At 42.0% G+C, this 27,639-nt stretch overlaps 1 protein-coding gene across 1 annotated transcript in view; it reads left to right on the forward strand.

The window, feature by feature from the left end:
- Positions 1–27,639, forward strand: part of aacs (acetoacetyl-CoA synthetase) — a 145,362-nt gene that overhangs the window by 65,133 nt on the left and 52,590 nt on the right. The window contains exons 7-10 of the mRNA XM_063034076.1: positions 6,776–6,857; positions 13,198–13,348; positions 19,035–19,115; positions 21,834–21,958. Coding sequence (XP_062890146.1) covers positions 6,776–6,857; positions 13,198–13,348; positions 19,035–19,115; positions 21,834–21,958 — 439 coding nt within the window. The remainder of the gene's footprint in view (positions 1–6,775; positions 6,858–13,197; positions 13,349–19,034; positions 19,116–21,833; positions 21,959–27,639) is intronic.

The raw sequence follows: 27,639 nt of genomic DNA on the forward strand, positions 1-27,639 counted from the left end.
AGATCCTGACAGACCCATTATTCTTGGCTGCTGGGACCACTGGCATTGCCCATGGGCTCCACTCAACCTTGGGAAGAATTCCTTTAGCCTCCATGTGATCTAGCTCACTGGCTACTTTACCATGGATGGTATAAGGAACCAGGTGGGCTTTGGTAAAACTTGGGTGTGGCCTTTTCATTCAATACTATCTTACCCTTGAGATATTTGAGTTTTCCAATGCTATCCTTGAACACTGCTGTGGCATTGTCCAGTTCCCTTCTTAATTCTCTTTCAGTTAACTCTGTTGCAGAGAACGTGGCAGGCAAATGGCAGATGGATCTCCCATCAAGCTGTAGTTGTCTCAGCCACTCATTTCCCCTCAATGGTGGGCCTCCTGTTTGTACCACATGCGAGCCCAATGTAACTTGTTGGGTGCTGTATTTCACTATTATGGTTGTAATAATGGACTGCGTTCATACAATGCAATCATCGATATGTGCCGATGCTGCTGTTGTTCATTTACGGTCAATCAAATGAACGCAGCAGCGTACACTGGATGAATTCCTCCGACGATAACTATTAGGAACTAATACACAGTTTTATGGTACTGTAGTAGTATTGATAGTGTTCTAACTTTGCTCTGTATTTCATTTAACTACATAATTTGTTTCATGGAAATAGATTAAAAAGGCATAAAAATGATAAACTACTGTTTAACTTTTTTTAATGCCTTTTTAACTATTCCATGAAACTTTTGCTAATTGGAACAGCTGCATAAATGGGCCAAATGCATTGGTCTCAATGTGTCCCAATTAACCAGAATCCGCTCTAGTTTTAATGGGTTCATGGACTTCAGAAATTTGATGGTGGAGACAGAGGGGAAGAAGCTATTCCTAAAACATTGTGGATCCTCAGGCTCCTGTACTTCATCCCTGTTGCTAGAAATGAGAAGAGGGCGTGTTCTGGACGCTGAGGGTCCGTGGTGGTAGATGCTGCCTCTCGAGGCACTGCTTCTTGAAGGTGGTCTTGATGGTGAGTTGAGTTCTGCCCATGATAAATCAAGTCCTCCTTGAGAGGCCAGCGGTGGGAAGGATGAGCAACTTCAGGTTCCTGGGTGTCAGCATCTCAGAGGATCTGTCCTGGACCCAACACATTGATGGACTCGTGACGAAGGCTGTACTTCACGAGGAGTTTGAAAAGATTTGGTATGTCACCAAAGATCTTTGCAAGTGATACAGATGTACAGTGGAGGGGATTCTGATTGATTATGTCATGGCCTAGTACAGAGGCTCTAATGTGTAGGATCAAAAGAAGCTTCACAGGTTTGTAGACTCAGGAATTTGTAGATGGTATTTGAGTTGTGCTTAGCCACACAGTCATGTATATAGAGAGAGCAGAATAGTGTATCGTGTATCCTTGAGGTGCGCCTGTGTTGAATGTCAGCGAGGAGGAGGTGTTATTTCTGGTCCTTACTGACATTGGTCTCCCAAAAAGGAATTGATTGAGGATCTAGTTGCAAGGAAGGTACTGAGGCCCAAGATTTGAAGCAGAGCTATAATTGGTGAACATATATTTTGCAGTTATCTAGGTTCTCCGGAGCCAAGTGGGGAGGCAGTGAGATTGTGTTGGCTGTAAACCTGCTGTGGCAGTAGGCAGATTGCAGAGGGGTCCAGGTTCTTGGTCAGGCAGGAGTTAGCTGTAGCGTGACCAACCTATTGAAGCACTTCATCAGAGTAGACTTTGGTGCCACTGGGCTGTTTTCCCCAGGGTAAAAATGTGAAACACCAGAGGACGTGGCTTTGAGGTTAAAAGTGGGGAGGTTTACGAAGCATAGGCAGGGTAAGATTTTTTTTACACAGAGTGGTAGATGCTTGGAATCTGTTGCCGGGGTAGCAGAGGGAGCAGGCAGTCTGGAGTTCTGGTTCAAGTTCAGTTTATTGTCATTCACCTGTACACATGTATGCAGCCAAATGAAGCAACATTCCTCCACACTAAGGTGCAAAGCACAATACTGTGACTCACACATAACACACAAAGTAATATTACCACAAATAAATTAACAAGTGATATACCATACAACTTAAAAAAAGTGAACAGTATAACGCTGCTGGCGCTTCATCTGTAATGAGACGTGGCTGCTGACGGGGAGTTCAATATCCTTGTAGCCTGTGGGCAGAAGCTGTTTCCCATCCTAGCAGTTCTGGTCCTAATGCTACGGGAGCAACGTTCCTCCACTGCACAACATCATGGACTGATTGGTCTATTCGCTGCTGTTCTGTATTCACTTGTCACACAAAATGCTGGAGGAACTCAGCAGGTCAGGTAGCATCTCTGGAAATGAATAAACAGTCAATATTTTGGGCCGAGACTTTTCATCAGTTGTCAGTTACTTTTTCAAAGCCATTGGGATAACTGGCAAGGCTGGTGTTTGGAATGAGATTTTCACCCATAGAATCAACATGCATTCATTCCCACTCGAACTTTTTCTCCTTTGGCTTCTTGCGTTCTTCCAGCAAAGTCCAAGTTTATAGCCTTCAGGATTGAAATGTTGGATTCAACATTTCAGTTCACCTGCCATCCCTGATTTTAATGTGTTGTTGTTTTTTCCCTGCTCTTCTGTCCACACTTCCTCCAAGCACATCGGCAGCAATGGACAAGTCTTCACCGCTTTTTCTCAGACAGCATCGTTGCCATTTTCTCTTGGCCTCCATCTGCTATAGACCATCCTCCTTCCCCACAAACTAAAATAGCGCTACTTCGAACTTTTCTTAATTTGAGTGAAAAGTTGTCCATCTGAAATGTTAACTCTGTTTCCTGCTACTTTATTACCTCCAGTATCTTTTCCTTTACTAGATTTCTAGTTGGTCTATTTTTTTGTTATTTCTCATATTTAGATTAGATTAGATTAAATTATGAGGACACTCAGTCCTCGTTTATTGTCATTTAGTAATGCATGCATTAAGAAATGATACAATGTTCCTCCAGTACGATATCATAGAAACACAAGACAGCCCAAAACTAAAAACTGACAAAAACCACATAATTACGACATATAGTTACAGCAGTGCAAAGCAATACCGTAATTTGATAAAGAGCAGACCATGGGCACGGTAAAAAAAAGTCTCAAAGTCCCAATAGCCCCATCATCTCACGCAGACGGTAGAAGGAAGAAAAACTCTCCCTGCCATGAACCTCCAGCGCTGCAAACTTGCCGATGCAGCACCCTGGAAGCACCCGACCACAGCCGACTCTGAGTCCGTTCAAAACTTCGAGCCTCCGACACCGAGCACCATCTCTGCCGAGCGCTTCGACCCCAGCCCCGGCTGCCAAGCAACAGGCAAAGCTGAGGACTCAGGGCCTTCCCCTCTGGAGATTCTGGATCACACAGTAGCAGCGGCAGCGAAACGGGCATTTCAGAAGTTTCACCAGATGTTCCTCCGTGTTTCTCACGTCCATCTCCATCAAATCAGGATTGTGCACGGCACCCTACTTAACAAATAACAGATATTCATTCTGGAGTGGCCGCTGCGCGCTGCGTTGCGTCGCCATCTTCTCTTCTTCTTTTGAATGTTTATGTGAGAGAGCTGAAGCATTAAAGATATCTCCTATTTGCAGGATCACCGAACAACAGCTTGAGTGCATTTTCACCAGAGAATGACTCTAGTGTGATTTACATGCATAGATTAAATGTTAGTTTTGAAAAGCGGCAGTTTCAGTCATAGCTAAAGTCTTTCTTGCTGTTGGAGTCTATGACAATTTCAACTACAACTCTTCATATCTTACAATTAAACTGTGGATGTAGCTCACTGTACTTACATATTATTCTGTAATAAAGGGAATAGTTAGACTTAAACTGAAACAACATTTTGAATCTCTAAAACTACTGCCAACTGTAAGAAATTACCTTTGACGACTTTTTAATGGAGGTGCCTTCAGAGTAAGTTGATTGGTTGGTACTGCAATTACTGAAGAAACAACTTTAATCAAATGTGTTTAAGTTTCATATACTACTTTAAAAAAAAGATTCAATTAAAGTGAGTGGTGCCTACTTTTTTGGCTGCTGCACTGTGTAAATACTGAAGTAATTTCATTTTATCTTCGTGACATGTCATTGGGTAAAAATGATTCATTTACATTATGAGACACATATTGGAATGCCAACCATCAAGTAAAACTAGATTTTATTCATACAATTGGCATGAAAGTTTGTTGGATTTTAAAAAAAAATGTTACTTTATTTGCTAAATAATATAGATGAGGTAATGTGACTTGGTTATGTCTATTTCTGTTGTTAAAACAAATAAGTTTTATTACAAGGGAATATTACCAGTTGGAGTTGATTGGAAGTTGCTTGCGTTATTATTTTTTAATGCTGTGGGTTGACTTGTATGATCTACATTACTGAACTAGAATCATTATGCACTTTAAATCTTTTTGATCAAAAGGTGATTGGCTTTTGTGGAACCAAAGTCTAAAGATGGTCTTCAAGAGACTTGGACTAAATATGCCATGCATACAGTACATAAATTAAAGATGTTCTTGATGGATTTAAAATATTCTTACAAAGTTTACTAGCCTTTTGCTTAAAAAACACACAATTTGGGAAACCATCTGGACAGGAATTACTTACTTATTTTTTACTTATTGTGATAGCACAGAATAGTCCCTTCTGGTCCTTCGAGCCATGCCGTCCAGCAATCCCCCGATTTAATCGTAGCCTAATCACAGGACAGTTTACAGTGGCCAATTAACCTACTGACTGGTATGTCTTTGGGCTGTGTGAGCGCCCAGGGAATTCCATGCTGTCATGGGGAAGAAGGTGCCAAATCCTTACAGGCAGTGGCAGGAATCGAACCAGAATCGCCTGTGCTGTGAAGTATCGTGCGAACCCCTACCCTACCCATGACACCCCACGAGGGGACTCATCCCAAAATGTCGACTGTCCACCTCCCTCCACAGATGCTGCCTGACCCGCTGAGTTCCAACAGCATCTTGGTTTTTGCTCCATATTTCCAGTCCCGTGACATTGAAGATCTTGCATTACAGATTGACAGTCACGTATCATCCTCGCGAGGGGGAAGAAAAGGTTACCTTAAATCTTTCCATCTCCTCTACGGAGAGTACTTAAAACTTCAACTTTTCACCAACTGAAGTCTAGGATGGGAATTCCCAATTTACCATTAACTGAGGAGTCCATGGACCCCAGACTGGGAACCTCTGGTCCAGAATAACCGCACGTTTTTAATAGGGGTAGCGCAGTAGTCCAGATAGTGGAGCTGCTTTGTCATAGCTTCAGTAACCCCGTGTCCAATCCTGATCTCCAGCGGTGTCTGTGTGGAGTTTGCATCTTCATCTTGTGCCCATTTGGGGTTTTCTGCTAGGAGCTTCACCTTCTTCCCACGTCCCAGATACATGTGTGTTGGTAGATTGTAGTTTATGGGTGAGTGGTAGAATCTGGGGGGAGAGATGATGAAAGCGAGGGGGGAATAAAACAGGATTAGTGTAAATGGGTGCTTGATGGGCAGGCTATACCCGAGGATCCTGTTTCTGCACTCGGTGGCACTGTACAAATCAAACCATTGGTTGATCGAAAATAAACTAGAACAATCATGTTCCTATAGTTAACAAAGCCCCACTTGCGTTTGGGATGCTGTGGTAGCATAGTGGTTAGCATGAAGCCTTGGTCGGTCATGGATATCGCATCCTAGTTGTCTAGATACGCAAGCCAGGGCAGTACAATATAGAGAGCAAGTTGCTGTTGATGTGGCAAGCTCCCCTTCTCCACACATCCAACGAACCCAAAGGAATGGCAGGGCCCTATACAGTTCCGCACCAGCAGCGACACAGGAGTTGCCAGTCAGCGTTGAACTCCACATAGGACTTGCCTTGGGGGCTCCAGCTCCAGATGTTTCCTTCCAGGTTCACTCCCGAAGCTTTCCCCGTGAGTGGGTGCAGCTGCAAGGCAGCGGAGGTTTGGGATCAGAGTTTTCCTTCTCCTAGATGAGCTGCCAACCACGGCCAATGAGCCCCATCTGCCTGAAGTGACTGGTTTTAAGGTGCCAGTAGCCGCCTCTTCCCCTTCTCCTGTCAGTAGAAGCAGTTCCATCGGGCCTAGTAGCTAAGCCACAGATGAAGGCCGGGAGGTGGACTTGATTGTCAGAGGCTCTTTGATGCGGCTGCCGTTGGGAGCATTTGATAGGTAGTGGGAGCTTGTCCCCGTTACCACCCCTGGCTAGAACAATCTTAAGGAACCTGGTTAGCACAGCTTTTTACAGTACCAGCGACTTGGGTTCAATTCCCGCCACTGCCCGTAAGGAGTTTGTATGTCCTCCCCATGACCGTGTGGGTTTCCTCCAGGTGCTCCAGTTTCCTCCCACAGTCCAGAGGGCTACCGGTTGATAGGTTAATTGGTCGATTGAGTTGGGGGATTGCTGGGCGGCATGGCTCATAGGGCCAGAAGGGCCTATTTCGTCTGTGGCCAAGAGCTGGATCGTGCTTGGTGTGACGTGCCTCCTGTGCTTGTCCCTTTGCTGCTCTGTTGCAGCCACGGTAATATTGGATGCCTCACCGCCATGGTTGTCCAGCAAGTGGTGATCCTGAATGGGCATTGTCAGCTCACCTTCGCCCCCGGTCCCCTCTCTGAACACAGAGCACGGAAGTCGGAATGGGCTGACTTGCGTATCACAAGTAGCGTGCGATGTTCTGTGGAAGCTTTGGTGAAGGGTCTTGAAGATTAATGCCCTTTCAGTCGTAGTGTTCTGAGAGATCAAGGTGACTTTCTGATTTACTCCTGTAGGTTTGCCTGACTTGGAGAAGGTGGTACTGATACCATATGTAAAACCGAAGCAGGCCGTGGACTTGTCTAGGATACCAAACAGGTAAAAACTCTTGAGTGATTGTTCTTGCCGCAATGTCCACTGTTACCTCTGTGCGTGCGTGTGTGTGTGTGTAATATCACTCCCATTGTCGCTAGCATCTCTGGATTTTCTGGAATATGTCAAATACCACCACCCCCACCCCCGGTATTCTTTACTGTTTAAAGTTAACTTTGAGCAGTTGAAAGCTTGACTGCGAGATGAAGGAAAAGTTTGAACATGGAAACGAGAGAGAGGGTAGTGGTTATCAGGTTTAGAGAGCGCGAGCAAAATTACAGAAAGGTCTTGTTGCCATTGGTGAGATTGAAGGCCAAAGTTGTAATTCACTTGCCATTTGTCAGGTATATTGCTTAAATTAAATGTACTTTGAAGGGTAAATCTTTAGATAAAATTAGATTAAAAATCTGCAAATAGAGGTGGTGGTGGCAGGGGGGGGGGGGAGGTTCTTGGCCATTGAAGGGATAGCCTGGTTCATTTGGGCAAACTAATGCACAATAATCTTGGACCTGTCCGAATTTTTTCTTCCAAAGCAAGTGTTGATTCTGGACAGTAAGATATTGTTATCTCGTGTGTCAAAAATCTAACATCACAAACTGCAGATAAGATAAAACTCAGACTTATCAAAAGGTCTTAGTTAATGCTCTTTGGTTCTACTCTGTGCAGAAGTACTAACTGCAGAAAAATGCTTGCTGCTTGAACCTTGCACATTTCCCTTTTTAAAGGTGCTCTTTCGCATATCGAAGTAAAGCAGAAAGTGCCAGGAACGCACAGTAGGTCAGACAGTATCTGTGGAAAGGGAAACAGTTAATATTTCAGACAAGGACCCATCATCAAAATGGGGAAAAAGAAAACAAGTTTGTTTTAGTTGCCAAGAGATAGGGGAGCGATGGATACCTAAGTCATGGAGGACATTTAGTTGATAAATATTAAGTCAATTAGAGCAAGAAAAATGTAACTAAAGTAGAGAGGTCAGATCAGTTGAAGAGCGAGAATGATGAAAAAGAATGTGTGAAATTCAATCTGTAGGACATGCCGAACATTTTGGATTAGGTTCATAATGAATGTAATATCACAGATAGACTGACTTTTATTAACTAGAAAAATTTTTCTGAATGTGTCTTTAAGGAAATTAACGAACAAAATCAGCTAGTAATTGTATAGTGCCTTCACTGACTTTGGGAAGCGTCAAATCCTTCACAGCTGTTTAAGTGTGTGATCGCTGATAAAATGGGAAAAAAATACAGCTGCGAATTTGAAACTACGGTGAGATCAATATGTAATTAATGGTGTTGGTCCAGTGACAAACAGTGGCCTTAACAACAGTGTCTTTGTTTGAGTAGTACTTTATGATCTTTTGTCTCCCTCGGAGGACATGCAAGAGGTTGGAAGGGAGGTCTGTAAGCATTGCCCGAGAGCATTGGTCTAAATCAGTAGTTTCCAACTTTTTTTTTGGGTTACCGCCCCCTGGGTCACAGGTCATAGCCCCAGTGCTCCCCCACCCTTTTCAGCCATTACATAAAAACTACAAAGAATTTTGATTTATGATGCACAGTGAAGAAAATAGGAACTGCAAATTCAAAATAGTGGCAAATAATTACAAAGATTATTCATTTAGCAGCTACAAATAAATTATTTCTTTATTTAATTACAGTAAAAACAGTCTTCCATCAACAATTTCAGAGGGTACATTAGTAGTCCAGCTGTTCACTACTTCATTGCTTTTTCACCTTTCAGTGAGATGGTTGGACTTGGTGCAGAGAGATCAGCTTCTCAGCATCAGGTTGAATGTCACTCCGAAGGAGTCTCAGATCCCCACATTCAGCTGCAGTCTGTTTCATTGCTTTGAAAGAAGTTGGGCGACTGTACAGAAACCACACTCCAGTAAATATGATTAGAAAGGCAATAATGAACATCTTGACCTTTTTCCACAGTGCAGGATAGCGTTTAGAAGTCTCTTTTTCCAACCAAAATTCTTGATATGATTTCTACAGCTCAAAGTCATTGTGTAGTGAAATCAGTTCTTCCTCCATCCTTTCAGTTAATTCCTCATTACAAGTGCTCAGGAATTACCCAATCTGGAATTTGGATTGAAAGAAGGTAGTGAAATTCCTCTGACATGTCTTTATGCAGCTCATCTTGGTGGGCACAGTATACCCGAAGATCATCATCTAGTATTCGTTCTTTCTCTTCCAACTCATTGAGGCTTGGAAACTGGAAAAGGTTGGGATAGCCAATCTTGCACTAATATAGAGGTAACTTGGACAGAAATATGGAGACGACTGATTTGACTTTGATAAGATTCACATAACTTCCTTGCAATTGAAGATTGATTTAATTAAACTTTGCGAATAATTCTGACAAATGGGCAGTGTTAGGCTTAATATTCTTGAGTTGATTATTGAATAAAGCATTTGAGTTCAAAGAACTTTATCATAGTTTCAAAAAGTACATAGAAGTATTTTAAACAGTTTCCTTTTGCAACAGCAGCTGTTTTTCATTCCCTATGAAATAGTCAAGAATTAAGAGCATGGGACTGGATTTTATTTACTGCTGTGAGAACAGTATTTTATGATTTGTGCAGCCCATCACTTAGGTGTTTTTACAACAAACTGTTGTCTGTGAATTACACAGTGAATAGTAAATATGTTGGGTACAGCTTTTTACGAGAAAGTAATAACTCCAAGGTGATGTCCTGTCATAGATGGTGTCCCATCTGTTGCAGAAGCAAGAGTTGGAGAGTGGAGTAAGCGGAAAGATTACTCAACAACCTGAAATCTATCTGTTATTTATTTATTAAGATGCAACACAAATAGGTTCTTCGAGCTGCACCGCCTGCAACCCCCAATTTAACCCTAGCCAAATCATGGGACAATTTACAGTGACCAATTAACCTGCTACTCTGTATGTCTTTGCACTGTGGGAGGAAACCAGAGCCCCCGGAGAAGACCCATGCACTTGACAGGGAGGACATGCAGACTCCTTATAGATGATGTTTGATTAAACTCTGAAGTCCGACCTCCGCCTTGAGCTGTAATAACGTCGCTTTAGCTGTTAAACTACCATAGCGCCCATTTATTGACTCTCCCTTCGTATGTTTCTGTTCCCTTCACAAAGAACAACTCGTGAACGATGCTTTCATCTTTTATGAAGCAAACATAATCAAGAAGCAAAGATACACTGCCAGGAAAACTTGAAGTCTCCAACTGCAGAGCAAATTCTGTTGTCCTGAGTGTGTTGCTGAATGTATCTTCCACATTCTCAGATGTTCCTTCTATTCGTCTTTGAACAGAGTTGTCACTGAATGGAATCGCTTTAATTAGTTGGTCTGGTGACTTATGCAAAACCGCACTCAGAACCTCCCTTACTGCTGGCAAAACCAGTTTTTCTCCAATTGTATTAGGCTTTCCAGATTTAGCAATGAGCAATGAGATGTTGTATGAAGCACACAAACCATCACTGTTTTGGTGTAAAGTGATGGCAAACGTGTTTTTAAGTGTTTTCCGTTTTTGAAAGTTTTCATGAGACGACTGAACATACAGCAAGTTCTTGTTTGCTTTATTAGAGTGTATTCTCCTTAAATGTTCAAGGAGCCTGGACATTAATTGCCTCATTTAAAAAAAACATTCACACAGCAGACACAATGGCTGCTATTGGTTGATTGGTGCTGGTATAAATTAACATTTCAGATGCTCCACACTATACTGTCTACACCTTTTTTGTTTGGTCTGCTTCTGCCTTTTTCGGTATGGCTTAACGACACATTCAATCAGCTATTCCTTAAGTCCGACCTCAAGTGCTGCGATCAGTAAAGGAGAAGGTTATGATGTCATCGTAGCTCGGGCAAAACCTGTCTCTCTGCCTGAAGGTACGTAATGTGGGGCGGAGATATCTGAGTTGGGCTGTGGGCGAGGGAAATGCGATCAAGACCATTCAAAATGGCAGAGTCTGAGCTTTACTGCATAGATCACTATACACTAATTCATAGGAAATGCATCACTGCGTGATTAGAGTACGTGAATCATATGACCTAACACTGTACTGCTCTAGTAGGCAGCGATAATGGGCGGGCCAGGTCTGGCAATAAACATGACCACTTCAGTCCAGATTTTCTGAAGATACGAAAGTATCGCATTTCTTTTCAACAACTATAATGTGCTTTGGAGTTTTGCAAGCGATGAGCTGATTACATGATTATTATAATCAGTTATGAGGCACTAAAGATCAAATTAATAAGTAATTAATTTCTTAAATTAAGCCTGTAATCTCTCAGATGCACCCCTTGCTACCAAGTGCCCCACTCCACTGTCCTCTTTATCGTGTCCCCCCCCTTTGAAACTCCCACCCGTCCCTGACTAGGGGTTGATATTTTGGGAATCATCGGTCTGAAATTTGTCCTGAGGTATTCAAGTAGGGACTGACCCCATATCATCCAGCGTTTCTGGACAAATGCGTCCATTCCCTCTGTAGACACGGGAGATTGCAGATGCTGGAAATTTTGAGCAGCACAGACAAAATGCTGGAGGAACTCAGCAGATCAGGCAGCATCTAGGAAGGGAAATCAACAGGTGACACTTCAGACCCTTAACCTAATCACCTCCCTATGGTGCCTCTCCTCCTTCCCTTTCTCCCACGGTGTACTCTCCTATCAGATCCCTCTCCTTCAGCCCTTTACCTTTCCCACCTATCAGCCCCCAGCTTCTCTGTCATCCCCCTTTGCGCCGAAGCTGGCTTCACCTATCACCAGTGCTTTCTTCCACTTTCCCCCTTCATTTCCAGCCAAATGGAGGGTCTCAGCCTGAAACTTCAACTGTTTATTCCTCTCCGCAGAGGTTGCCTGATCTGCTGAGTTCCTCCACCATTTTGTGGGCGTGACTCTGGATTTTCAGCATTGCAGTGTCTCTTGTGTTTATGATGGGTTGCTTGTTCATTATATTGAAAGTGGCATTCCCAGTTACAATCACAGAAAGAGACCAAATGTTCAGATTTTTTTAAGTGTGACTTTACCTATTGTGAAACAAAATGGAAAGAACGTACTTTTTTTTTCCAAAACTCCTCGTTCTGTCCACTCAGCAATTTTGTTGGTATTATTTGAAAGTTTATAAAAGAAAACAGCATATACAATGAAAGAGGTTGTAATTGTTAATACTTGATGTGATAAAATCCTTCTCAGCACTTTTTACTCTTTACAGATTCATTCGATTTTATTACCCAGGAATTCTGATGGTTTTTCCTTAAACTTGAGTGTTCAGTGTTGAGATTTAATTTCACTGTGATAAATAGTTCCGCACATTGTCTCACCAAATCCAGATGGCTTGAAACTGATGTGGACATACTGCAACTATTTTTCACTGACAGTTCAAAGGAAGGATTGAGATTCTGAGCTCTCCCTTTATTAAAAACAAATCTATGATTTGCTTTTTTGAAAGTAAGGATGGTTGTTTCCAGTGTTTATTCAAGTGTAATGACGTTATTTTGGGTCATCTTTCCACTGGGTTGCCTTTCAATATACTTGCTTTCTGACCCGGGATCTGCAGGTCAGAGAAACTCCCTGGGAAATCTTGGGAGAAGTTAGGAGTGCAGCCTCCTCTGCTGATGTACTAATTCTGTTCGGTCCGGGGCATGTTTACTGGTGCACCTTCCAATACAAGTGGGTGCTACCGCTCAGGGAACGTGCCCAGCCTTTCCCCCCTAGTAACGCACACAAAGCGCTAGAGGAACTCGGCAGGTCAAACGGCATCCATAGAAATGAGTAAATAGTTGACATTTAGAGCCTAGACCCTACTTCAGAACTGGAGAGGAAGAGGGAAGACGGCAGAATAAAAAGGTGGAGGGGAGGGGAAAGAAGATAGTTAGAAGGTGATGGGTGAAGCCAGGTGGGGAGGAAGGAATCTGATAGGAGAGGAGGGTGGATCATAGGAGAAAGGGAAGGAGGAGGGGACCCAAGGGGAGGTGACGGGTAGGTAGAAGAGTGGGGAATAGAAGAGGGGAGGGGTAGATTTTTTTTTTACCGGGAGGAGATATCAACGTTCATGCCATCAGGTTGGAGGCTACCCAGATGGAATATAAGGTATCGCTCCTCCACCCTGAGGGTGGCCTCATCTTGGCACAAGAGGCGGCCGTGGGCCGACATGCTGGAATGGGAATGGGAATTAAAATGTTTGTGATTTCACAAAGGCGGCTTGTAGGAAAGGAGCCAAATCTCCAGGAGTAAGTTATTTATTATAATAGCAACAGTCTTGTTCGCATGAACTTGCTTGGCAGAGCCAATGAAGGAATGGTTTCCTTTGGGAGTTTTGAGTACACTAACTGCCTTGGCTTTCTCACTTTCTATGTGTTTTTACAGCGTGTTTCTCGATGAGTTTCTTGCCACAGGGAAGGAGGGAGACCACGGACCGCAGCTTGAGTTTGAGCAGTTGCCGTTCAATCACCCGCTATTTATTATGTATTCCTCCGGTACAACAGGAGCACCAAAATGCATGGTTCATTCAGCTGGGGTAGGTCATTACTGCCATAAACATTGATCTTACTTATCTCTGGTTAGTTGAACAGACTTCCACCTTTCGTGTTGCCTTCAAGTTGCGCTGCCCAGTGACCCCCAATTTAGTCCTAGCCTAATCACAGTTTACAATGACCAATTACCCTGCTAACCGGTATGTCTTTGGACTGTGGGAGGAAACCCACGTGGTCACAGGGGGCATGTACAAACAGGCAGCGGCTGAAATTGAACCATTACTGTAAAGCGTTGTGCTAACGGCCACCGTGCTGCCCTAATGCAAATATCAAATCAGCCAATCATGTGGCAGCAGACGTGGTCCAGAGGTTCAGTTGTTGTTCAGACCAAACGTCAGAATGCGGAAGAAATGTGATCTGAGGGACTTGGACTGTGGAGTGATTGTTGGTTTGTGTATCTCAGAAACTGCTGATCTCCTGGGATTTTCACACACAGCAGTCTCTGGAGTTTACAGAAAATGGTGCGAGAAGCAAAATAAACTTCCAGTGAGCGACAGTTCTGTGGGTGGAAATGCCTTGTTAATGAGAGAGGTCAGAGGAGAATGGCCCGAGTGGCCCAGGCTGACGAGAAGGCAACGTCAACTCAAGTAACCGCATGTTACGACAGTGGTGTGCAGAAGAACATCTCTGAAGGCATAACATGTTGAAACTTGAATTGGATATAGGATGTACCTAACACTAAACATATATTGCTCCTGACCTTCCTTACTCTCCTCACTGAGTTACCTTTATTGCCTGCTTAACGAATGTTCTCACACGTCAGCTAGCTGCTAAACATCACAGCTGCTCTCAACTTGAGGACCACCTGTAAGACATGCCATGAGACACCATTTTTTGATTAAAAAAATTAGTCACTTTTCTCACCTTCTAAAAACCAATGTAAGTATTAAAACATTAGCCTGCTCCACATGCTCTGTTGATGGAGCTCGTCATAAGCATGCCCGCACATAATCAGATATAAAGGGAAAATTAAGGGAAATTTAGGGAAAATTAAAATCTTAAATTTAATGAAATTGCCCTTTTTCCTGTCAAAAGTCAATTAGTGTTTCAGTTCGAATTTAATCTTGAAAGCCTTGTATTTTGCAAAATCTTTAATGCTTTCATATGGAATCCAGAATATTAGATAGGCACAGTATTGCTACTAAATGAAATCAGCTTGATAAGTTGTATTCTCTTCATTTGTCATGGTTAGTTCAGTCAAGTCAACAATATTTAAAAAGGGTTTCTGCACATTACACACAATATTTAGAAGAGCTGTTCAATTCAGTTGATTAATCTTTGGAAAAAGAACAGCAATATTTACTGTTAAATGTAATTTTATCAACATTTAATATTGCAATTTAAAGGAAATTATAATAAAATACCATTATGATTTTGGTCTGAGATGCCATAGTACACACCTGATTATGAGTTAGTTTAGAAAGTTAGTTTTGATCTGAAAAAGTTGAAATTATAACTTATCTGTCATTTCATAACCCTTGAACAGTCAGACTTGAGGTCCACCGGTCCTCCAGGTTCAGGGGTTCAGCTCAGGGCTAACAACCCTGACTGGTCAAGCAAAACTTACAGAAGCAGCAATGAAGAATCCCTGTGCAAACGTGTGTGCGACGGTACTCCCCGAGTCTCCACCTGGGACTTGCGTGACTGACGGTTGTGAAAACTGAGAGGAAGTGACTGACACAATAAAGGAAGCCGTGAACGCTGCCAGAGATGGTCGACCTTCATTGCTGCTCTAAACACCAGCGGTGTAACGGGCGAAAGAAGAAAGACCCTCGAGCAGTAGACAGGACAGATTATTACCAAAGTCATCGCCTTTCAGTAATGTAACAAAAAGAGTTAAGACGAAGGTAGATAATTAGCTTGAAACTATTGAGCTGAACGGTAGAAACAAATGTTACTTGCAACATGGAACAGCAAGATAATTAAGTGTATTTGCCTAACATCAGTATGTAAGGGTTACTAGGAGAATGGGGTTGGGAAAAACAAATCAGCCATGACTGAACACAGATCAGACTCGATGGGCTGAATGGCTGAATTCTGCTCCTCTATCTTACTGTTTTATGATCTTATGTAGACAAAGACAAGTGTTAATGCTTTATTGACAGAAGTTTTGTTAACTAGAAACAAAAGGGGTATTGTGCATGGAATGTTAATATAAGTTGCATTGTGTGTTCGGTCTGAATCACAGAAATTCAATCCTTTCTTTCTTGAAGAAATATTTTTCTTCAAAATTTGTTCAAAATTTCTGTTTGACTTGAGAAGTTCTAAATTGGGGAAAGTTGATCACTTGGGTCTGAAGATTCACATGATTATAATGGATTCCATGCTTAGTTTTGGAAACCATTTGGGTGTGATCCTTCCTTTGGTTTGTGCTGGGGGTTTCTGGTGGGTGGAGGCTGTATCAGCATGTACCCTCTTCGATGACGAACAGTCCAGAATTCAAACCGGTAATTCGAAGGAACTGTGCAATGTAATGAATTTTTATCTTTAACTTTTCAAGATACTTTTTGATCTTTAGCTTTGAGCCGTGCTGCCCAGCAATCCCCCAGTTTAATCCTGACCTAAACACAGGACAATTTACAATGCCCAAATAACCTACTTACCAGTAGGTCCTTGGACTGTGGGAGGAAACAGGAGCACGTGGAGGAAATACGAGCAGTCACGGGGAGAATGTACAGCCTCCTTACGGGTAGCAGCTGAGGTTGAACCCAGATTGCTGATGCTGTGAAGCATTTGTTCTAACCACTGCACTACAGTGCTGCCGTGTACAGTAATGTGTGGCTCACTCCACCCCTGGTTTGGAAGAGGTAATTTTCATTAGCAACCAATTTCCAGATTGCTTTCTTGGAAGTGTTCCTCAGGTGTTGCATGACTGACTTGGGCTACTGCTTGGCCCTGAGGTAGCCACTGCTAACTCTTTCACAGTTTGTGGCTGCCTTCCTTACAGAGCCTTTCCAGACCTGGGGGAACTCAGCTGGTAACTGCCAAGCATAACAGACGCTGATTTATCATTAATGGTGGAAGCAAACAGCCCAGGGGATTTTATAGGCCACTAAATCTGCAGAGCAATGCATTTGTGTTACATGACGTTGCTTGGAATATTTTAAAAGTTAATTTTGAACAAAACAGTGGACTTAGAATTATTGGTGTATAGTATTCAGACGTGACTTGCATGGTGATGCATGGCTGGAATCTATCATAGTGATAAATCGGAATCAGGTGTAATATCACCGGCATATGTTGTAAAATTTGTTTACTTTACAGCAGCAGAACATGATAAATAAATATAGAGAAAAAAACTGAACTATAGTTATTACATCTATTAAATAGTTAAGTTAAAATAAGCAATGCAAAGTAACAGAAATAAAAAAAAGTAGTGAGGTAGTGTTCATGGGTTCAGTGTCTATTTAGAAATTGGATGGCACAGGGGAAGAAGCTGTTCCTGAGTCGCTGAGTGTGTGCCTTCAGGCTTCTGTATCTCCTTCCTGATGGTAGCAATGAGAACAAGACATGACCTGGGTGATGAGGGTCATTAATGATGGACGCTGCCTTGCAAAGGCACTGCTCCTTGAAGATGTCTTTGATATTCCAGAGGCTAGTACTCATGATGGAGCTGACGAATTTTACAGGTTTCTGCAACTTTGATCCGATGCGGTAGCCCCCTCGCCCCAGCCCCATACCAGATGATTGGTGATCTGTCTAAATAGCTGCTCTTTTCCACCGGTTCCATTGAACAAAATGTTTCCAGTTGGTACGCGAGGGCAAAGAGCATCTGATCCTGTAGTTACTGCAATTTGTAGTTTTCTTCGCCGAGGTGTTCTAATGACTAATCTTTGATAATTAACCTGGGAGACAGCTTGATAAAAGTAACCCTTTTCCATTGCCGTCATTTACTGGCTAAAATGAGATTCTGTGTCACTGATTATTACCAGGAAGCAAGTACCCACCATTTATAAGTAAATTATTTTAGCGCATGAGAGCTGAGGTTTATCATTTCAGAATAGTTCTCAAAAAATATTCTATCAGCTCAAGAGCTATTTAATAATAATTGAGTGGTGCAGATTTAAATTTCATTTCTTTTCATTTGTTTGCGTTGGGGAGCCAAGAGATATTCATAAAACACTGATGATCAAACATGGGGGAAAGTTTAAGGGCATTCAATGCAAAATTAATATTCTGTTGCCATATTTTTGCTTTGTTAAACAAATTTCATTTTATCATCACTTTGGAAGCAATGGTAGAAATGGGATCTTTAGAATATAGAAGGAAGGAATCAGTCAGTACTTTAATGACAGGCTTCTGGGGTCCTTGATATGCTGGCAGCTGTGGTTTCCCTATTTTAATTTATTAAATGACTGATCTTATTTTGAAAAGTGCCTTTGTTGAAATACTGCAGCATCCATAAATTCTGCACTGAAATGCAGTTTGTGATTATTCCACTGTTTAGTTTGCATTACCCTTTTTCAACACGGCTCTGTTGTTGTTCCCAGCGAGTTAATTCATTGATTACATTTAGGAGAGAGACTGGGTCATCTTGGGAATTAGTCATTAGCTGCAACCTTGCTGAAGAGTGTGCTGTTAATCATTATTACCAGCTAACGCCGTTCTCCGAGTACGAGGCGGCTTGAAAAGGTGGTGGGTCTTGTAGTGAAGAACTAGGCCACTAGGTGGCAGAGGTGTTTTGCATTTCCACACTGTTATGAATGCAATTGGGGCAGAATGGTGGCTCTCCCCTAGAAACGTTCATAAAGAAGCCACTTCTGGTTTGCCTCAGCAAACATTTCATTCAATCTGTTCAGACGTTGAGTTACACAAAATAAATTAATCGGAGGCAAACTGAACAAAACTACGTACATTAAGATTTTTAATATTCAAAATAAAAGTAGGGGTTCTCATGAATAAGTACATTTTTAACTGTTTAGTCTTTTTAAAGCACAAAAGCTTGAAACCTGGAAATTAAATTTAAACCCAGTGGATAGGGAAATTTACGAAGATGGTAGGTAATCAGTTGCCTTGTCATGACCCTCGGGGAAAGAAACCTACTGCCGCGATGTGGTCTGGCCTACTTGTGACTCCAGTCCAACACAGCTGACATCGACTGAGTTGGGAGCCTTGCCCTCCCGCAGGGCGATGGTGGGAGTTGGGCAGACCCCGTCTCACCTGTTGTATTGGATGGGGTGGGGGGGGGGAAAGTGGAGGGAGGTGTGGTTTGCTGGTGGCAGGAGGAAGGAGTTGCAATCCCCCTGTTTGGAGTGCATTCAAATTCTGGCCTAACTGAGGGGCAAGCTCCATTTAAGTTCTAATTTCTTAAAACAGTTGATGTAGGAGTGGCATATTGTTTAATCTGAGAAGAGATTGAGCTATTTCTGAGCGCTGTAGTACTGTGTTTTAGGCTGTATTGGGGTAACTTTCGAAGACAGAAATGGTCTGAGACTGCCCTCTGGTCAGTACTATAATTCCTGAAGATTTCTCCCGTAGCTGCACGTACCGTTTGCAGAAATTTGAGGGAGGAGACTGCATGATTATCTGGATGTTGTCCCCTCTAGCTGCAAGATGGCTCAGGATTTTATTTTTACAAGGGCCTAACAACAAATGATCTCTGTGCACTGAAATGTCTTGACAAAACATCAGCAAGTTAGGGTCGGTTCATGGAGTATTTTGTCTTCACAGGGCACACTCATTCAGCACCTGAAGGAGCACATTCTCCATGGCAACGTGAGCAGCTGTGATGTCATTATCTACTACTCTTCAGTAAGTGCAGATTGTTGTGGGCATGAATAATGCACGGGACAGGAAAGATTTATCACCCTCTCGTTGTTGAAGAACAAATGAATCTCTATGGTTGTCAAAAGCCAGTCATTTAATTTGCATAACCTAGAGCAGCAAAGCTCTTTCTGCAAAACTAAGATGATTGTACTTCAATTTGTTTTCATTTCAGGTGAAAAAAAATTTAAACTGACCATGAAATTGAAAAGGTGGGGTGTCTCGAATGTTATGGAGCCGGCTTAGTGATTTTGTAATTTGGTCCCAGCGAATGTTATGTCATTTCGGTTATTCTTGCAGTGGGAATTGTAATGGTACAATTCACTTCCAAATAAGTTAAAATTGGAGTGGGGCGGGAGGGAGGAGAAGGGCTTGCTTTGCTGTTGTTTTGTTGTATTCTGTGTTGTTCTGCGGAACGCTGTGGCCATGCTGTGTTGGTGCTGGGATGTGTGGTTTGTAGCTTGTGGCTTGCCCCCAACACATCCTTGGGTGCGTTGGTTGTGAATGCAAAGGGGCACATTTCACTGTTTGTTAATGTGTACATGTGATGAATACATTCTAAAATCTGAAATTTGTCCTTGTTTCTGTTGTGGGTCCTGGATAACTGCTCTTTTCCCTCCTTCAAAAATGGTTGTCGTTCACCATGCTTCCCCTGAAATTTTGTTCTTCCGTAACATCACTCCTTTACCTTGGCTAACTCTGAGATTCTTCCTAGTGAAGGAATTGTCCAATTCCATATTAGCTTAGAAGGCTCTGATGTGGATTTCCTTTGGAGATTGGATGACTTGAGAAAGACTTGCCCACTTGAGTATCTTCTCTATCATTGTTTCTTCTTGCTGTGTGCGTTCCATTTATGCTGCTCCTGTCTTTCTTTTATTCCTCGTACTTCTCCCTTTCCCGTTCACTATTCCCAAGTTCCTGTTTCCAGCCACCAAGGTGACACTGTTTCCCCTCCAGGAGAACAGTTACCCATTAAAGAAGTCCAGGTGTCCTTCAACTCATTTCCTTATGCAGTCTAATGAAGTAATTTCTTTCTGAAATATAATAGCATTAGCTTTACAGACCTTGCCCATTCCTTTCAGGGTATCTCAGTGTTTATCACAACCGATAATGGAATATTTTGAAGAGAGTCAGATTTAGTATCAATGGCATATGTCGTGAAAATAGCTAACTTTGCTGCAGCAGTACAATGCAATACATGATAAATATAGAAAAAACCTGAATTGCATTAAGTATATATACAGTATACATGTGCTAAATAGTTAAATTAAGATAAGTAGTGCGAAAACAGAAATTTAAAAGGAAGTCATGAAATGGTGTTTGTGGGTTCAATGTCCATTTAGAGATCATGCAGCGGGGGGAAGAAGCTGTTTCTGAATCGCTGAATGTGTGCCTTCAGGCTTCTGTACCTCCTTCCTGATCGTAACAATGAGAGGAGGGCATGTCCTGGGTGGTGGGGGTCTTTAATGGTGGATGCCGCCTTTCTGAGGCACTGCTCCTTGAAGATTATCTTGGATAGTATGGAGGCTAGTGCCCATGACGGAGCTGACTAATTTTATAGCTCTCGATCCTTTGCAGTAGCCACCACCTCTCCTACCAGGCGGTGATGTGGCCAGTCAGAATACTCCGCATGGTACATCTGTAGAAGTTTTCAAGTGTTTTAGGTGACAAACCAAATCTCCTCAAACTCCTGATGGAAATATAGCTGCTGTCCTGCCTTTATAGCTGTGTTGGTGTGTTGGGACCAGATTAGATCCTTGGAGATCTTGACCCCCAGGAACTTGAAATTGCTCACTCTCTTCACTTCTGATCCCTGAGGAAGTCCAGAATCAGCTCTTTTGTCTTACTGAGTGCAAGGTAGCTGCTGTGACACCACTCAACCAGCTGGTATATCTCGCTCCTGTGCGCCCTCTCATCACCATCTGAGGTTCTGCCAACAATGGTGGTTGTATCATCAGCAAATTTAGTCGCTGTATGACACATGGAAGCCAATTTGTCCAGGGTGCCACAAACAGCAGTAAAAATAGAAGGTGCTGGTATCACTCAACAGGTCAGGCAGCATCTGTGGAGAGAAAAATGATTCTAATGTTTTAGGTCTTGAGACCTTTTGACAGAGTCATAAAGAACAACATGACCATATAAGCTGCTTCAGAAATGTTGACTGGGGGAAAGCAATTAGTTAACTTAGAAACATAGAAAACCTACAGCACAATACAGGTCTTTCGGCCTACAATGCTATGCCGAACATGTACTTACTTTAGAAATTACCTAGCTCTCTATTTTTCTAAGCTCCATGTACCTATCCAGGAGTCCCTTTAAAAGACCCTATTGTATCTGCCTCTACCACTGGCTGCCCATTCCACGCACTCACCACTCTGTGCATTACAAAAAACCCAACAACAACAGCAACTTACCCCTGACATCTCCTCTGTACCTACTTCCAAGCATCTTCTAAGACACCGGGGGATTCCTCTCCTGTGTTCCCAGATGGTGTCATGAGTAAAGGTACATTATTACAGCAGCACATTATCCAAGAGGATGGGAAATCAGACTGGTGAAAGACAGGCCATTTTGAAGGAGGAAACAGTAATATTCAATAACTTCCAATCGACAACAGAAGCAAGACCAAACGTTAACACTGAACTGTAAGATCACTACCTGACATTTGAGTAAAATTGTGTGTCTTTTCCTGATTCTGTTCTCTAGACTGGCTGGATGATGTGGAACTGGCTCATATCAGCTCTTGCTACAGGAGCCTCTGTTGTCCTGTACGATGGATCCCCTCTGATCCCCTCGCCGAATGTACTGTGGGATTTAGTGGACAAACTTGGGTGAGACATTGTTATGTACTTCTTGGATCACAGGAACATGGTTGAAATTCAGTACTGAAGAAAAGGCAAAATATTTTTTTTAAAGTGAAAATTGGGGGGGGGGAGCAGCAGATACTAGAATTCTGAAATAAATACAGTGAAAACGTGCAGCAGTTTGGACAGTGTATATGGAAAGAGAAAATGAGTTAATACTTTAGGTATGAGACCCTCCACTTTCCACTGACCCAGGTGTGCCCAGAATTTCTATTTTTCTGAAGGAGTGTTTAATAATTTAATAACATTTAATATTTTAATAATTTAATTTTAAAGATGTTGCAGATACTTTTATATGGATTTTTGCATTCAGTACTAGAAATTTTTAGTACCTTTAAATTTGAATCTAATAAATCTCTCTATAAAGTCATTTATGGTATCTATAGTACTGGTTTCAGATTTAATATGTATCAAAATGGATCTTCAATGAAAATATGACATGCATGTAAATAGTATTCATATGAAAACTTAATATTTATTTTTTAAACTTACTCTAGTACTCGCTCATCCAAATATTCCAAGAACTAATTGGTAGTTATAGCAGTTATTCAGCTCTGGATCAACCTTGTTTTGAATGAGATGTACAGGAAAAAATTGATCATTATGAATGATTTGTGATAGGTTTTTTTATTGGCAGTCTAGTGTGGTGGAAACGAGGTTTTACGTGTCAATATTTTGTCATCGTCAATGTGGGCAGAGTAGTAACACTCTCTGATATTGGCAATATATCAGGTTCTTTGGGTAAGGCTTTGGGTATTTGTGCTTATAGATTGCCACAGCACAGAAACAGGCCCTTTGGGCCATCTAATCTGTGTTGGACTGGTATTCTGCTTAGTCCCATTGATTTGCACCTGGACTATAGCCCTCAATGTAGCCCTTCCAGCTATGTTATATAGTTATCTAAACTTCTGTTAGATATTTCGGTTAAATCAGCATCCACCACGTCCGTTGGCACCTCCTTCCACACCTGCACCGCCCTCAAGAGGGAAGAAGTTCCTCCTCGGGTTCCCACTGGAGGTTTGCAGTTCATTAGGGAATTGCATTGACTTACTTAAATCCTTCACATACATGAGTAAAAATCTTTACGTTACGTCTCCGTCTAAATGCTCAATGTGCAATTTATAGTAATCTGTAATAAATACTGGACAGTCAATAAAACATAGAAATATAATTGTATCAGCGTGAATTAATCAGTCTGATGGCCTGGTGGAAGAAGCTGTCCTGGAGCCTGTTGGTCCTGGCTTTTATGCTGCGGTACCGTTTCCCGGATGGTAGCAGCTGGAATAGATTGTGGTTAGGGTGACTCGAGTCCCCAGTGATCCTTCAGGCCTTTTTTACAGAAGGTGGAATAAAAAAGAATGACTTTATGTATGATTACTTGTAACTTTGGGTTATAGCTTTTTTTTAAAAGGAGGAAGTATAGTGTATTCTGGTTAATTGAGCCCTTGGTTAATCGGGGCAGCTACTTATTTGGGACAACTCTTAAAGAACAAAAACTAATGGACAAAATAGCCAGGATTCCCTTCGTTTATTTGGGACACTGTGTTGCTTAATTGGGACAGGAGAACTACTGAACAGTTTCTAACTAGTTGCTTGCACTTTTGTGGCCTTTAGAGCAAACAGTTTTTCAATAGTGTCAGTGGTGTGTGTTTCTGTTCAAAAAGCAGTGATTTTTGTCACTGATTGTTAGTGAGAATTAAGCAGCAAGGCAATTCAGAATTGTTTTGCTCACTGCGATTTCAAGCGTTCAGGCATCGCGATGCCAGAAATCGCCCCTCTCCTGGGGAGATGGCAATGCACTTGGACCCCGTGGCCACTCTGGGTCCAAACAAAGGTGCGTTTGTTCATCTTGTAGGTCTTTTTTAAGATCGCAAGCCACTGCTGGATACTAAGATGACCAAATACTGCAGGAGTATCCCGTCAGCGAATTCCTCGATAGCGATGGAGCTGGGCTTATTACATACCATTGGACTTGTGTACTGTTGTGCCAAGGAGGAATGATTTCTTATCCAAAGAATGAGAAGGAATTTCTTTATTGTGATTGCACGTCTGGGTTGCTGGCTTATTGGTGAGACCAACTGTGGGGGAGCTACGTTGCCTCAACTGTACACTCAGTGCTGCCCTCTGGTGTTCGCTTGGTGGAAGAGCATACTGGACCAGGCCAGTTTACCATCAATCTAGTCATGCCATGCAGGGACTTGGGCTATATTACTATTTTTTCCTCTGTGACTGTTTTACCAAAATTGTAATGACAGGTGCCAGTTATGCTATGTGCAGTGTGCTGTATGCAGTTGGTAATGTGCATTGCGCGTTGGCCCCAAAGGAATGGCATTTCATTTGGCTGTATTTGGGTATGGTTAAATGTTAATTAAGCCTAAGCTTGAACTTGAAACAATTTCACTCCTTCAGCAAGTTAGCAACTAAGAAGAATTTGAAGGTATCGACGATTATCTTGAACGTTATAATGAAAGTGAAGATTTGGAGGATGCAATCATTGTAAAATTGTATGACAGCAATCTGCACTGGGCATCTGCGCTGATTTTGTTCATTTTCAGTCAATCAGAGGAAAGTTGCAGATGAATTCCTCCGTCGATAACTATTAGGAACTAACACACAGTTTTACAGTACTATAGTAATATTGGTAGAATTCTACTTTGTTCTGTATTTCATTTAAATACATAACCTGTTACTCAGTTAAATGGTAGTTTGTCTTTTATATATATTTTTAACTATTTCCATGAAACTTTGGCTAAGTGGGGCAGTTGATTAATTGGGCCAAAGCGTTTTGGTCCCGATGTGTCTCAATTATCTGAAATTCACTATGTTCCCTGCACTTTTTGATCAATTTGAACAGATGTTTTTTTAATTCACTGTTGTATATTATGTGCTTGACATTAACTTCAGTTAAATCCAGTTAACTCCTGTAAAACAGTTAAATTGGCTCTGAGGAGGCAAGCAGAGGGTGGTGGTTGCAGGTTGTTTCTGGGGTTGGATGCCAGTGTCCAGAGGGGAGCCGCAGGGACTGGCGTTGGAGCTCCTGTCATTCATTATTTCTGCAGATGATTTGGATGCACGTACGTTTTTTCAGTACATTTGCGGATGTCATGAATTTGGAGGTGTTGTTAGTGAAGAACGTTATCGTAGATTACAAGGGGATGTTGATCAGTTGGGGAAGTGGGCTTGAAGTGTGGCAAGTGGTCTTCAATACAGATAAGTGTGAGGTGATGCTTTTTGGCAAGTCCAACCAGCGTCGGACTTGTACAATGAATGGTATGGCACTAGGGAATGCAGTAGAACAGTGAGACCTAGGATTATTCATTGCAAACCTCAGAATATTTTGTGTAAAATTCATTAAAAGCAGCGCCACAAGTAGACATGGTGTTGAGAAGGGGACTTAGCATGCGGCTCTCATCAGTCAGGGCACCGAGTGTTGGGGTTGGGACATTAGGTTGCAATTGTACAAAACATTAGGGACGTTACACTTGGGGTATCGTGTTCCTGTTGGGAAAGATGTGGCTAAGATGGAAAACACTTGAGGGTGTTGCCCAGAGGAGAGAGCCTGAATTATAGGGAGAGTCCTCAGAACTTCGGAGAATGTGGGGTGACCTTATAGAAATGTTTAAAATAAAGAGGTGGATGGATAAGCTGGATGGTAATAGGCTTTTCCAAAGGTGGGGAGTCTAAAACAGGTGGTCACCGGTTTGGGGTGAGAGGAGAAAGATTTAAAGGGGACCTGAGGGCAACCTTTTTATGCAGAGGGTGGTGAGGATATGGAATGAATTGGCTGAGGCAGACACAACCGTATCAACTAAGATGGGTACATAGAGGGACAGCGAGCAGAGAAATAAGGGCCAAACACAGGAAACTGGGACCAGCTGCGTGGTCAACATGCACACATTGGGCTGAAGGGACCTGCATCTGTGCTAGATTGCTCTATGACTCCAAACTCATTCCTGTTCCATATTGAGGTGAGTGTGATCTCAGCCTAGGATGCATTTCTGGTGGCTTCACTTGTACAGTGGCCTAAGAACTACTATCAGTGTCACACTGTCGAGTTTAGCTCTTGTGATTCTGTTTTGTAGGAGTTGGCAGTGGGAATGTTGGGGCACAATCACTTTTACTTGGCAGAATTGCGGTAATGTCTGTCCGATAATTTAAAAATGAACTGTTGAGCAAATAGATTGTTTAACATGGTTCAAAGGTTCATTTATTGTCAAAGTATGCAACTCTGAGATTCGCCTTCTCCAGGTAGCCACAAAGCAAAGAAAACCAGGGAATTTGTTCAAAGAGAAACATCAAACCCACTCCCCCTGTACAAAAAAGAACGGTAGCATGATCACCAACCCCCGAATTCCCCTCCCCTCACACAATAAAAACCTAACAAAATGTAGCTAAAGTGGTGACTGAGTTTTCAGCATTACTGTTTATTAGTACTTCTGATTATTAAAATTTTACCAATCACAATTTTGAGTCATCGGACTCAACAGAATTACAAAGGATCTGGAGAGTCTTGTTCCAGAGGTAATGACGTAGAAGTGGTAACAGTCAGGCTCTTAATTTTGAATCAGTATTTTATATAAAAAAAGACGTGTAAATAGTTTACAAAAAACGACTGATTTCTGTTTTGACTTTTGCTGACACTTCCAAGTTAGTAAGCCAAAATTTAAAAAAAAATCAGTTGAGAGTACATCTATTATCAAAGTACGTATCCATTATATAATTTTCATACAGTATCCTTTTAATTTGTTAGTGTAGAAATAGCAGGGGCTCTGACAGAAATATTTCAAATGTCATTAGAAACGGGGATGGTGCCAGAGGATTGGCGTATTGCTCATGTTGTTCCATTGTTTAAAAAGAGTTCTAAGAGTAAACCTGGCAATTATCGGCCTGTGAGTTTGACGTCAGTGGTGGGTAAATTGATGGAAAGTATTCTTAGAGATGGTATATATAATTATCTGGATAGACAGGGTCTGATTAGGAACAGTCAACATGGATTTGTGCGTGAAAGGTCATGTTTGACAAATCTTATTGAATTTTTTGATGAGGTTACTAAGAAAGTTGACGAGGGTAAAACGGTGGATGTTGTCTATATGGACTTCAGTAAGGCCTTTGACAAGGTTCCACACGGAAGGTTAGTTAGGAAGGTTCAATCGTTAGGCATTAATATCGAAGTAGTAAAATGGATTCAGCAGTGGCTAGATGGGAGACACCAGAGAACAGTGGTGGATAACTGTGTGTCAGATTGGAGGTCGGTGTCTAGTGGTGTGCCTCAAGGATCTGTACTGGGTCCAATGTTGTTTGTAATAAATATATAAATGATCTGGATGATGGGGTGGTAAGTTAGATTAGTAAGTATGCAGATGATACTAAGATAGGTGGTGTTGTGGATGATGAGGTAGGTTTTCAAAACTTGCGGAGAGATTTAGGCCAGTTAGAAGAGTGGGCTGAAAGATGGCAGATGGAGTTTAATGCTGAAAAATGTGAGGTGCTACATTTTGGTAGAACTAATCAAAATAGGACATACATGGTAAATGGTAGGGCATTAAAGAATGCTTTAGAACAGAGGGATCTTGGAATAATGGTGCATAGTTCCCTGAAGATGGAATCTCATGTGGATAGGGTGGTGAAGGAAGCTTTTGGTTTGCTGG

This window comes from Mobula hypostoma, chromosome 27 (genome assembly GCF_963921235.1).
Source record: "Mobula hypostoma chromosome 27, sMobHyp1.1, whole genome shotgun sequence".
In the NCBI taxonomy this organism is placed as follows: domain Eukaryota; kingdom Metazoa; phylum Chordata; class Chondrichthyes; order Myliobatiformes; family Myliobatidae; genus Mobula; species Mobula hypostoma.